General features: G+C 31.7%; 2 protein-coding genes across 2 annotated transcripts; both read left to right on the top strand.

Moving 5' to 3' along the window:
• Positions 1-845: 845 nt before the first annotated feature.
• On the top strand, positions 846-2743 carry LOC121743039 (F-box protein At2g23160-like). The gene is made up of 2 exons (XM_042136218.1): positions 846-944; positions 1544-2743. The coding sequence occupies exon 2, from the start codon at positions 1574-1576 to the stop codon at positions 2714-2716; it is 1143 nt and encodes a 380-aa protein (XP_041992152.1). The 5' UTR covers positions 846-944; positions 1544-1573; the 3' UTR covers positions 2717-2743.
• A 7013-nt stretch (positions 2744-9756) lies between these two features.
• LOC121744660 (putative F-box protein At3g16210) lies at positions 9757-10899 on the top strand. Its single transcript, XM_042138250.1, has one exon. The coding sequence runs from the start codon at positions 9757-9759 to the stop codon at positions 10897-10899; it is 1143 nt and encodes a 380-aa protein (XP_041994184.1).
• Positions 10900-14528: the final 3629 nt, after the last annotated feature.

Here is a 14528-nt window from a genome sequence, read left to right as displayed (position 1 = left end):
GATTAATAATAATAGTATAAAGAGTGAGGAGAATGAGAGAAGATAATATAATACTATTACTTTCGGTACTAATTTTATGTATGCCCCAAATATCCTCTATGATATAAATGGAAAAATACAGTACTCCATTTGTTTAGAGGGCATTTGGGCATGAAAATTACATCAGATACTAAAAATGTGATTTATACATACCAAAAACGATACTCCCTCCGTCCCCTAATAGGAGTCGTTGTTTGACCGGGCACGGGTTTTAAGAAATGTAAAGAAAAGTTAGTTGAAAAAGTTAGTGGAAGGTGGGACCCACTTTTTATATTGGTTTTATAATAAAATGTGAGTGGAGAGAGTTAGTGGAATGTGAGACCTACTACTATTTATGGTAAAAATAAAGAGTGACTCTTAATGGGGGACGACCCAAAAAGGAAATTAGCGACTCTTATTCGGGGACGGAGGGAGTATAAAATAAAAATCAGGTACCATTTACGTGCGAGAGTGAAATTAAATTTTGCTATACATATAATCCTTTGATTGCACGGTGAACAACTAGTTTAAATTAAATTCTAACCTGTTTTTGTAAATGTCATATTAGTGATTTACTCTGACTATTTATATTAAACTCAAACTTAAAATATATTCTTTGTGTTTTTCACTCACAATTTTTTTAAAAAAAATTAAATTTATTTTAATATAAATCTAAAAATAAATATTTCTTTACTTAAAAACCAAAAATAAAATTATTTTGGAATACCATTGAAAGCGCATTAATATCCCTATTTTTATTGCAAAAATACACCAATTATTATTGAGAATTATATGGACTTTAATATTACTAGTAATATTATCCAAATTGTTTGGAAATATCATCTCCTCCGAGCGCCGCTGCACTCTCTTTTATTTTGTCGCCGCTCTCTGTCTCTCCCATATTAACTTTTATCTCTTGCTGGAAGGTAATCTCCTCTATCTACATTCGAACATTGTAAGGTTGAATATCTGATTTGGAATCAGAGAAAGGCTTAATTTATTTGTTATTTGAATCAGGTTTTTATTTTTTGATATTAGGATTTGGGATCTGTGTTTTTTTAGCTTAAGTTGCCATACTCCCAGTATCTATGATTCCAGATATTGTTTTTAGGCATTATTTAGACGAACAAGTCAATGTTAATTCTATAATAAATGGATTATCATAAATTGAGTTAATTAAATTTGGGAGATTTGATCTGGGACTCTGTTCTAATCCTGATAGGAATCCCTAATTAAACTCATAAATCCTATGAATATAAGACACATATGAGGCACCAACTCTATAGGATAGACGAATTTGCTGGATAGAGTCGGAATTTACTGTAAGGAAATAGAGAAGTTTATACAAAGAGAAATCATGGTAAAAGAAACTGCTTGGTTTTGCTTTTTTGGTGTGTAATCTATGGCATGTATCTATGTAGTCACAAGATTTGGTAGGAAGTTGATAATTAATGATATTAATACATGATCTTGTTAGTATCCGTAATTCATGCTTATATATACTTTGTTCTTTCTGTGGTTATAGGTTAGAAGTTCGAAAGTGATTTGTCAAAAAATGAAGCAAGATTTGTTCGTATATCTTCCATCAGAAATCTTCATAGACATCCTATTGAGACTGACTCTTAAAAACATTTCAACTAGCAAATGTGTTTGCAAACCATGGCTTAGTCTCATTGAGAGTGATGCTTTTCTGAAGTCCCAGCTTTCTAAATCCACCCCAGCCCTAGCTGTCTCTATTCCAACGTCAGATTCAAATTGGTTCAGTATTTTCAAACTGGAAGATGAGTACAAGCATGAGCACAAACAGGATCCAATCATCAAGTTTGATTTCCCTCAAGCATCAACTATACAGGGTTCTGCCAATGGTTTGCTTCTTCTAAAAAATCCTTTTAGCAATCATCTTTATGTATGTAATCCAATCACCCGTGAATATGTTGACCTTCGTGGGTCTCTTACTCGCCCTTGGGGAGATTGTTATGGATTTGGAGTGAGTAAAATAAGTGGACGACATAAGGTTGTCTATCTTAATCCTAAATCCGGATGTCATGTATACACTCTTGAAACAGGATCCTCGTGGAGAGCCGTTGAAGTTGCTGCCCCCTCGTTTTATCGGTGTTATAGTTCCATTGGTGCATTTGTTAGTGGCAACCTTCATTGGTTAGTTTCAAATAAGGGGGAGGGGCCTTATGATTGGGAGATGTCTTATGTTTGTTGCTTTGATCTTGAAACAGAACGTTTTAGTACCTTCTCCACGCCTCCTCGTAAAAGAATTGGATTTAAGGGGAAGTTGTATGCTTTGGGGGAATACCTGTGTTTTTGTGATGATGAACCATATTTCTATGATAATTTCATCTGGCTATTGAAGGAACGTGAACATGGCGAGAAATGTTGGAGCGAGGTACAAGTCATTATGAAAGAACCTGATTATGGTTTCTTCGTCATTATAGAAGATCTTTATTATGGTTCAGATGCATATAAACGTCTTCAACCTATCAAAGTTTACAGTAACGGTGACATGTTGATGTTTTGGCATGAGAAACGCTTTATTTACTACTCCAAGGAGACGGGAAATGTTACAGAAATTGGTTTGTTTGGTAAAATGGATGATGATTGTTACTATATTAACTCCATTCTTCTCACTCCAAGTTTTCTTTCACTCAAAAGAAATTTGGGTATGGAGAATGTAATCTCTTTTTAGTTTATAAAATTCTTTTCCTTGTTTTCAGTGGCTATAACTTACTTATGTTGATTATTTTTATTCATTAATTATGTACCATCAATTATCAGTAAATTACTGCAACTAATATTTATAAACATAGACTAGTATATTACTAAGTCCAACTTCAGGTTTGCGGAAATTAATAAAATCATCATCTTAAGCCTAATCCCAAAGTTGTGAACTGCATCAAACTCATATATAAGAGCTATTAGTGGAAGAACGGCCACTTTAATGAAATTGTATTTTTCGTGAAACTCGTCAAAATCATGCAACAAAAGTAGAAGCAAGATTCATGTCTCATAAAAACCATATTCCTATTTTTCGATCAAACTCATCAAAGTGTTGCAACTGATTTTTATAAAATTTAACTACTACTACTTCTTAAATTTTATAATAAAAACTAGTATCCACACCCACGTGCATCGCACGGCGCATACATTTTTCATAAATGAATAATGAGCATTAGAAGAAAGAATGAAAATACCAAATATGATCGCATATATGTAACAACAATTTTGCCTTATACAAAATAATGAAAAAATACACTAATGTTGTTTTTGATAATAAACATGAAATTAAAATTAAAGAATATATGCTCATATATAGGGATGTATTCATTTCCTTTTTGTATCTTTTGTTCTTTTTAATCTCAGCCCCACGATTTTGTCATCCGACGGTCAGATTGGTGCCACATGTCAATTAATAATGCAGATTTTCCATTGAATAATGCACATCGACTAATAATGCATCATTATAGTGTAATAATGCAGATTTTCAGTTGAATAATGCACACCGACTAATAATGCACCATTATAGTGTAATAATGCAGATCATCTGGACCGTTGATGAATGAGATCTAACGGCTCATATTAAGAAGAATAAATGATCTAAGGGATGGATAGGAGAATAACGGCTCATATATATATATATATATATATATATATATATATATATATTATATATTTAGGGTAGTGTTAAACTCCTTTTCTCCACTTAGATTTAAGTTCCTTCTTAATCTGAACCGTTAGATCTCATTCATCAACGGTCCAGATGATCTGCATTATTACACTATAATGGTGCATTATTAGTCGGTGTGCATTATTCAACTGAAAATCTGCATTATTACACTATAACAGTGCATTATTAGTCGGTGTGCATTATTTAACTGAAAATCTGCATTATTAAATGACACGTGGCATCAATCTAACCGTCGGATGACAAAATCGTGGGGCTGAGATCAAGAAGGAAATAGGAGAAAATATGAAAAAAGGATTTGAATACAATCCTATATATATAGTGGTGCGTTATAATGATAACCCCAATTTCCATAATAACCCTATAACGAAATATGGACCACACATTTTTAAAATCACGAGGTTTAGATTCAAACTTAGATTTACTTCATAAAAAAAACGCGGGGGTAAATATGTCATTTCGCTCATGATAAAATTTACGTATCCAAATTTCCCTCATTTAATTTCTGAATTTCGCTCATTTTATCATTTTATCAGTCAGTCAAAAGTATCATTTTATCAACTTAGACTATCATTCTATCGGGCAAAACTATCATTCTATGCAATAAACCTAACATATATCATTTTATCATTTTATCGGTCAGTCAAAAGTATCATTTTATCAACTCAGAGTATCATTCTATCCGGCAAAACTATCATTCTATGAAATAAACCTATCATTTTATCACAAAGCAGTAAACGTATCATTTTATCAACTCAGATTATCATTTTTATAAGGTTACTGTCATTTTATCCGCTTAGATTATCATTTTATAAGGTAAAAGTATCATTTTATTAAACAAAAATGTCATTTTATACATCAAAAATACCTATCATTCTATCGGCTGAAAGTATCATTCTACCCGGCAAAACTATCATTCTATCGGCTGAAAGTATCATTCTATACGGCAAAACTATCATTTTATCAGTTTCATGTCATTTTGTCACGTTAAAGTATCATTTTATCAGCTTATATGCAATTTCTTCCGCTAAACTATCATTTTTATAAAGTTATTGTCATTTTATCCGCTTAGATTATCATTTTATAAGGTAAAAGTATCATTTTATTAAACAAAAATGTCATTTTATACACAAAAAATACCTATCATTCTATCGGCTGAAAGTATCATTTTACCCGGCAAAACTATCATTCTATCGGCTGAAAGTATCATTCTATCCGGCAAAACTATCATTTTATCAGTTTTATGTCATTTTGTCACGTTAAAGTATCATTTTATCAGCTTATATGCAATTTCTTCAGCTAAACTATCATTTTTATAAGGTTACTGTTATTTTATCCGCTTAGATTATCATTTTATCAGGTAAAAGTATCATTTTATTAAACAAAAATGTCATTTTATACACCAAAAATACCTATCATTCTATCGGCTGAAAGTATCATTCTACCAGGCAAAACTATCATTCTATCGGCTGAAAGTATCATTCTATCCGGCAAAACTATCATTTTATCAGTTTTATGTCATTTTGTCACGTTAAAGTATCATTTTATCAGCTTATATGCAATTTCTTCAGCTAAACTATCATTTTTATAAGGTTACTGTCATTTTATCCGCTTAGATTATCATTTTATCAGGTAAAAGTATCATTTTATTAAACAAAAATGTTATTTTATACACAAAAAATACCTATCATTCTATCGGCTGAAAGTATCATTCTACCCGGCAAAACTATCATTCTATCGGCTGAAAGTATCATTCTATCCGGCAAAACTATCATTTTATCAGTTTTATGTCATTTTGTCACGTTAAAGTATCATTTTATCAGCTTATATGCAATTTCTTCAGCTAAACTATCATTTTTATAAGGTTACTGTCATTTTATCCGATTAGATTATCATTTTATCAGGTAAAAGTATCATTCTATTAAACAAAAATGTCATTTTATACACCAAAAATACCTATCATTCTATCGGCTGAAAGTATCATTCTACCCGGCAAAACTATCATTCTATCGGCTGAAAGTATCATTCTATCCGGCAAAACTATCATTTTATCGCCAAAAGTATCATTTTATCTACTTAGAGTATCATTCTATCAAGCAAAACTATCATTTTATCAACTCAGACTATCATTTTATCGGCAAAAGTATCATTTTATCAACTCAGAGTATCATTCTATGCAGCAAAACTATCATTTTATGCATTAAACCTAACATTTATAAGCCAAAAGTATCATTTTATCTACTTAGAGTATCATTCTAACTTTATAAGTCAACTTTATTTGTATCGTTCTGCCATGGTAGAGTCATGTGTGTGATTTTTGACGTTTTGACAATACTCTCCATTGTTGGATTAACACCATTTCCAAGATAAATTCGGAAGAAATTTTTCTATTCAAATAACACAAAACATACATGAGGCAGATTAAAAATGATATTATGTTTTGGTACTAAATGATATTGAATGCATTTAACTAAACATACCAGAATAGTTGGTGCACCTCCATATTTCTGCTTTACCATCTCTTCAGTAACCAGAGCATTGTCAATCACATCCAGCATTTGAATTTTGAGATTGAAGCACATGATATAAAAATGATCGTGCGCCCATATAAGGAAAGAATATCTAATTTTCAAAATATTATATACAAATGTCATTTTCAAAAATATAGGTACGTTGTTCTGTAATGTATATCTCATTATGACTTACCATGTCATAATTTTCCCATTTGAAATCTTCAATCTTTGACACAAATTCATTTAATGCTGTGCAGAATTTTTCCTTCGCCTCGACTTGAGTCCAATCAGGTTTCCTCGCAGCAATATTGTATACCTGTCATGTTTACATTTTTGTAAATAAATTTAACTTTTAATGTAACGCTATTACTTATTTACCCGTTTACTGTACCGTAGGTATGGTGTTAATGAAAAGACGACTCGGAGATGCATTTGATTTGAATTTTTCATTGTAGTTGAGGTACACAGCCCATGCATCTATGATGTTGATACTGACGTACGTACGTGGAGTAAGGGTGTGGAAATCAATCTTTAATATGCTGATCATGTCGTTCTCATAAACCATCTCATAACTGATCTCAAAATCATATTTAATGTTAGGTAAAAGAATTTAATAAGAATATAATTATGTAATTCAAAACTTACAGTTCGTTTTCTTCATGTGTCATCAACCAGTACATAATTTCCTTCTCTTCTTTACTCAGTTTTCCTTTTATATTTACTGCCCTGACATTGTAGGGAGAGCACAGTGCTTCAACAACTTTCTTTGTTGTTCTGGGCACTTTCTCCTTTTCAACTGCAGGTTCTTGGGAAACCTTCTTCTTCCCTTTGGCCTTTTTCAAAACATCTTCTCTGTCTTTTAAAACTTCATCATCTCCGGTTTCACCATGTATATCCTCCATGACAGTGGATATTATGGCACGTGCTCTTTCGTCCTTTCAATCAAAAATATAAATTATTATTGACATAAGGGATATTATTTTACCCAATGGAACTCATATTATCATTTTATCAGCCAAAAATCTAAAGCTATCATTATGAAACAAAAATTTCTTTTTATCATTGAACATATCATTTTACCTACAGAAACTATCATTTTATTCCAAAGAAACTATCATTTTATCATTTCATGCAAAAGTATCATTTTATCATTACTAACTATCATTTTATAATGCAAAAGTATCATTTTATCAATGAACCCTATCATTTTACCCACTGAAACTATCATTTTATGCAAAAGTATCATTTTATCATTTGAAACTATCATTTTATCCCCTTACACTATCATTTTATGATGCAAAAATATTATTTTTCAAATAAAACAGAGCAACCAAAAAACATCATCAAACCTATATCATCTTAACCATATAAACAATCATTTTATGTACTTAAACTATCATTTTTAAAAGTTACCTCAAATTCATCATTGAGAGACAATTCAACTTCTTTCTCTGGAACTTTTTCCTTCTCTTCTTGAGCTGCTTTATTAACCATTTCCTTCTCTGGAAGTTTTTCCTTCTCTATATCATTTTCCCGATTAAAATTTGGATTCTCATCAGGAGTCTGGTCATATTCGGGTATCAGAGTGAATGTAGGGAAATTATCCCTATTTAAGAGTATATAAGTCCTCTCAGCAGCTTTAGTAAGTTCAATCATGATATCGATAAATTCGGGATCATCAATATCATCATTGCTCAAAGCATTTGACATTGATTTCTGACTTTCTGTGACACTCTGCATACCTTCATCTCTGATTCCCATTGCATTTCTTGTTGTGTCACAGATAATCTTAAAGCTATTAAAATTCCTGATTTCAACTGGTGCTGCTTCAAGGACATCAACAATTTTCGACATTGAGGCTTTACACTCACTGGCAGCCTCCTTCCATTGATCTATGAAAGTCTTTTGTTGACTTCCACTGGTTGTCCCCTCTTTGCCCTGATCTTTCATCTCCAATGATTGTACATTTTCAGATACATCATCTTTAGATTCAGATTCATCAACTTCATCGTTCTCTTCATGTTGTTGCTTTTTATATCGGTCATACTTATGACCGAGACCAAACTCTGAAGCACTCATTTCTGCTCTTTGCCTTTCTTTCAGCAGTTCGGCAGTCCAACCCTTAACTGTTGGAAAGCATCTTGGCACCATTTTTTTTTTAAACACAATTTTGTCGACGTAACAGGCCTACATTAACAAAAACTAAATATTAGTTTTTCTGTAAATAGATTCATAGACAATGAAAAAAAATATATTCTTACCACTACAAAGATGACTGGTCTGGTAAATATCTTTCTTGTGTTATTTTTCCATCGCTTTTGTGTTTCAAGCAATTTGGATATGACATAGCCACACCAATTGTATTCTTTGATCTTCTTCACATCAGCTATGTAATCAAAAACTTGTGGGCTCAGATTTCCATCAGCAGGGGTGTTGATCAAGGCATACTCAACCAGAATCATAAAATTCAATTTGAACCAGTCACCACCTTCTTCGTCTTTCATCATCTGTCCTACAACATAATCTGGAACCATATTTTTTTCTCCACCTTTACAGAATCTAGCAATTTCACTTTTAATGTTGATATTTTTCTGAAATTTGTTCCTACTCATAAGTAAAGGTCCAATAGGGAACCCAAGAGTAATATGAACATCTTCATCATCTAAAAACAGTGATTCCCCGCTGTTCAATTTAATTGAACAACTATTATGGTTAAAGTTGTAAATCAGATAATAAGCCAATGATCTTGGGAAACTTCTTATTTTGAAGTGTAGGAGTGCGCCAAACCCAATCTCTCTAACCGCTCTTCTTTGATTCTTGTTTAGAGAATCGAGCATGTTAACGAAGAAGTCAGTATTTATTCTTCCTGCCAAGGTCGGTGAGTCAATGGCTGCATCATCTTGAAGAACTATTTTCTTCCCCTTCTTTGCAGCCGCCTTCTTCTTACTTGCGTCATCATTCTTTGGCTTAATTTATTTGTTATTTGAATCAGGTTTTTATTTTTTGATATTAGGATTTGGGATCTGTGTTTTTTTAGCTTATGTTGCCATACTCCCAGTATCTATGATTCCAGATATTGTTTTTAGGCATTATTTAGACGAACAAGTCAATGTTAATTCTATAGTAAATGGATTATCATAAATTGAGTTAATTAAATTTGGGCGATTTGATCTGGGACTCTGTTCTAATCCTGATAGGAATCCCTAATTAAACTCATAAATCCTATGAATATAAGACACATATGAGGCACCAACTCTATAGGATAGACGAAATTTGCTGGATAGAGTCGGAATTTACTGTAAGGAAATAGAGAAGTTTATACGAAGAGAAATCATGGTAAAAGAAACTGCTTGGTTTTACTTTTTTGGTGTGTAATCTATGGCATGTATCTATGTAGTCACAAGATTTGGTAGGAAGTTGATAATTAATGATATTAATACATGATCTTGTTAGTATCCGTAATTCATGCTTATATATACTTTGTTCTTTCTGTGGTTATAGGTTAGAAGTTCGAAAGTGATTTGTCAAAAAATGAAGCAAGATTTGTTCGTATATCTTCCATCAGAAATCTTCATAGACATCCTATTGAGACTGACTCTTAAAAACATTTCAACTAGCAAATGTGTTTGCAAACCATGGCTCAGTCTCATTGAGAGTGATGCTTTTCTGAAGTCCCAGCTTTCTAAATCCACCCCAGCCCTAGCTGTCTCTATTCCAACGTCAGATTCAAATTGGTTCAGTATTTTCAAACTGGAAGATGAGTACAAGCATGAGCACAAACAGGATCCAATCATCAAGTTTGATTTCCCTCAAGCATCAACTATACAGGGTTCTGCCAATGGTTTGCTTCTTCTAAAAAATCCTTTTAGCAATCATCTTTATGTATGTAATCCAATCACCCGTGAATATGTTGACCTTCGTGGGTCTCTTACTCGCCCTTGGGGAGATTGTTATGGATTTGGAGTGAGTAAAATAAGTGGACGACATAAGGTTGTCTATCTTAATCCTAAATCCGGATGTCATGTATACACTCTTGAAACAGGATCCTCGTGGAGAGCCGTTGAAGTTGCTGCCCCCTCGTTTTATCGGTGTTATAGTTCCATTGGTGCATTTGTTAGTGGCAACCTTCATTGGTTAGTTTCAAATAAGGGGGAGGGGCCTTATGATTGGGAGATGTCTTATGTTTGTTGCTTTGATCTTGAAACAGAACGTTTTAGTACCCTCTCCACGCCTCCTCGTAAAAGAATTGGATTTAAGGGGAAGTTGTATGCTTTGGGGGAATACCTGTGTTTTTGTGATGATGAACCATATTTCTATAATAATTTCATCTGGCTATTGAAGGAACGTGAACATGGCGAGAAATGTTGGAGCGAGGTACAAGTCATTATGAAAGAACCTGATTATGGTTTCTTCGTCATTATAGAAGATCTTTATTATGGTTCAGATGCATATAAACGTCTTCAACCTATCAAAGTTTACAGTAACGGTGACATGTTGATGTTTTGGCATGAGAAACGCTTTATTTACTACTCCAAGGAGACGGGAAATGTTACAGAAATTGGTTTGTTTGGTAAAATGGATGATGATTGTTACTATATTAACTCCATTCTTCTCACTCCAAGTTGTCTTTCACTCAAAAGAAATTTGGGTATGGAGAATGTAATCTCGTTTTAGTTTATAAAATTCTTTTCCTTGTTTTCAGTGGCTATAACTTACTTATGTTGATTATTTTTATTCATTAATTATGTACCATCAATTATCAGTAAATTACTGCAACTAATATTTATAAACATAGACTAGTATATTACTAAGTCCAACTTCAGGTTTGCGGAAATTAATAAAATCATCATCTTAAGCCTAATCCCAAAGTTGTGAACTGCATCAAACTCATATATAAGAGCTATTAGTGGAAGAACGGCCACTTTAATGAAATTGTATTTTTCGTGAAACTCGTCAAAATCATGCAACAAAAGTAGAAGCAAGATTCATGTCTCACAAAAACCATATTCCTATTTTTCGATCAAACTCATCAAAGTGTTGCAACTGATTTTTATAAAATTTAACTACTACTACTTCTTAAATTTTATAATAAAAACTAGTATCCACACCCCGTGCATGCACGGCGCATACATTTTTCATAAATGAATAATGAGCATTAGAAGAAAGAATGAAAACACCAAATATGATCGCATATATGTAACAACAATTTTTCCTTATACAAAATAATGAAAAAATACACTAATGTTGTTTTTGATAATAAACATGAAATTAAAATTAAAGAATATATGCTCATATATAGGGATGTATTCATTTCCTTTTTGTATCTTTTGTTCTTTGTTCTTTTTAATCTCAGCCCCACGATTTTGTCATCCGACGATCAGATTGGTGCCACGTGTCATTTAATAATGCAGATTTTCCATTGAATAATGCACACCGACTAATAATGCACCATTATAGTGTAATACTGCAGATCATTTGGACCGTTGATGAATGAGATCTAAAGCCTCATATTAAGAAGAATAAATGATCTAAGGGATGAATAGGAGAATAACGGCTCATATATATATATATATAGGGGTGCGTTATAATGATAACCCCAATTTCCGTAATAACCATATAACTAAATCTGGACCACATTTACTTCATAAAAAAAAAGCGCGGGGGTAAATATGTCATTTCGCTCATGATAAAATTTACGTATCCAAATTTCGCTCATTTAATTTCTGAATTTCGCTCATTTTATCAGTCAGTCAAAAGTATCATTTTATCAACTCAGAGTATCATTCTATCGGGCAAAACTATCATTCTATGCAATAAACCTAACATATATCATTTTATCATTTTATCGGTCAGTCAAAAGTATCATTTTATCAACTCAAAGTATCATTCTATCCGGCAAAACTATCATTCTATGAAATAAACCTATCATTTTATCACAAATCAGTAAACGTATCATTTTATGAACTCAGAGTATCATTTTTATAAGGTTACTGTCATTTTATCCGCTTAGATTATCATTTTATAAGGTAAAAGTATCATTTTATTAAACAAAAATGTCATTTTATACACCAAAAATACATATCATTCTATCGGCTGAAAGTATCATTCTACCCGGCAAAACTATCATTCTATCGGCTGAAAGTATCATTCTATCCGGCAAAACTATCATTTTATCAGTTTTATGTCATTTTGTCACGTTAAAGTATCATTTTATCAGCTTATATGCAATTTCTTCAGCTAAACTACCATTTTTATAAGGTTGTTGTCATTTTATCCGCTTAGATTATCATTTTATAAGGTAAAAGTATCATTTTATTAAACAAAAATGTCATTTTATACACCAAAAATACCTATCATTCTATCGGCTAAAAGTATCATTCTACCCGACAAAACTATCATTCTATCAGCTGAAAGTATCATTCTATCCGGCAAAACTATCATTTTATCAGTTTTATGACATTTTGTCACGTTAAAGTATCATTTTATCAGCTTATATGCAATTTCTTCAGCTAAACTATCATTTTTATAAGCTAACTGTCATTTTATCCGCTTAGATTATCATTTTATAAGGTAAAAGTATCATTTTTTAAACAAAAATGTCATTTTATACACCAAAAATATCTATCATTCTATCGGCTGAAAGTATCATTCTACCCGGCAAAACTATCATTCTATCGGCTGAAAGTATCATTCTATCCGGCAAAAGAATCATTTTATCAGTTTTACGTCATTTTGTCACGTTAAAGTATCATTTTATCAGCTTATATGTAATTTCTCCAGCTAAACTATCATTTTTATAAGCTTACTGTCCTTTTATCCGCTTAGATTATCATTTTATCAGGTAAAAGTATCATTTTATTAAAAAAAATGTCATTTTATACACCAAAAATACCTATCATTCTATCGGCTGAAAGTATCATTCTACCCGACAAAACTATCATTCTATCGGCTGAAAGTACCATTCTATCCGGCAAAAGTATCATTTTATCAGTTTTATGTCATTTTGTCACGTTAAAGTATCATTTTATCAGCTTATATGCAATTTCTCCAGCTAAACTATCATTTTTATAAGCTTACTGTCCTTTTATCCGCTTAGATTATCATTTTATCATGTAAAAGTATCATTTTATTAAAAAAATGTCATTTTATACACCAAAAATACCTATCATTCTATCGGCTGAAAGTATCATTCTACCCGGCAAAACTATCATTCTATCGGCTGAAAGTATCATTCTATCCGGCAAAACTATCATTTTATCAGTTTTATGTCATTTTGTCACGTTAAAGTATCATTTTTTTCATTTTATATGCAATTTCTTCAGCTAAACTATCATTTTTATAAGCTTACTGTCATTTTATCCGCTTAGATTATCATTTTATCAGGTAAAAGTATCATTTTATTAAAAAAAATGTCATTTTATACACCAAAAACTATCAACTCAGAATATCATTGTATTCGGCAAAACTATCATTTTATGATGCAAACCTAAAATTTATAAGCCAAAACTATCATCTTAACACAAAAACGGCAATACATAATTTAATTAAATAAGAATTTCAGTACATCATAAACATAAACCAGTCGACAGCTAATATTCATAAAAAATCAAATTCAATACATGAATCAAAACAATCAATAAAATAAAATATGAACACAATCAATAAGCTAAATAATAGATAATGATTGTTACCTTCGTTATTTGCTACGTTCTCCATCGAAGCAAATTCTGACAGCTATTGAAAAGATAATCAATGAAAATCTGGAGATTATTGAATAATGAACCAAATCGGAAGGAAATCTGGAGTCTATTGAAATAATCGGAAGGAAATCTCTATGGAAATAATCGGAAGGAAATCTTTATGGAAATAATCGGAAGGAAATCTGGAGTCTATGGAAATAATCGGAAGGAAATCTGGAGATTATGGAAATCTGAAACCAAATCGCGGAGAATAGGAAAGAATCGAACTGAGAAAGAGAGAAAGAATGGAGCGAAATTCAGAAATTTAAATGAGCGAAATGACATATTTACCCCCGCGCCTTTTTTTATGAAGTAAATCTAAGTTTGAATCTAGACCGCGTGATTTTAAAAACGTGTGGTCCAGATTTGGTTATAGGGTTATTACGTGATTTAGGGGTTATCATATGATCACAACTCTATATATATATATATATATATATATATATATATATATATATATATATATATATATATATATATATATCAATTTTGGAAAGGTTAAATTATAATAAAATAAAATATTAGTACAAAGCAACATTTACATAAATTAGTACTCCCTCCGTC

Source organism: Salvia splendens, chromosome 8 (assembly GCF_004379255.2).
Source record: "Salvia splendens isolate huo1 chromosome 8, SspV2, whole genome shotgun sequence".
Lineage (NCBI taxonomy): Eukaryota > Viridiplantae > Streptophyta > Magnoliopsida > Lamiales > Lamiaceae > Salvia > Salvia splendens.
Note: the sequence above shows the minus strand (reverse complement) of the source record. Positions and strands in the feature narration are given on the sequence as shown.

What these genes read in the sequence shown, in the direction of transcription:
- LOC121743039 (XM_042136218.1), top strand. Translation starts at nt 1,574, where the DNA reads ATGAAGCAAGATTTGTTCGTATATCTTCCATCAGAAATCTTCATAGAC.
- LOC121744660 (XM_042138250.1), top strand. Translation starts at nt 9,757, where the DNA reads ATGAAGCAAGATTTGTTCGTATATCTTCCATCAGAAATCTTCATAGAC.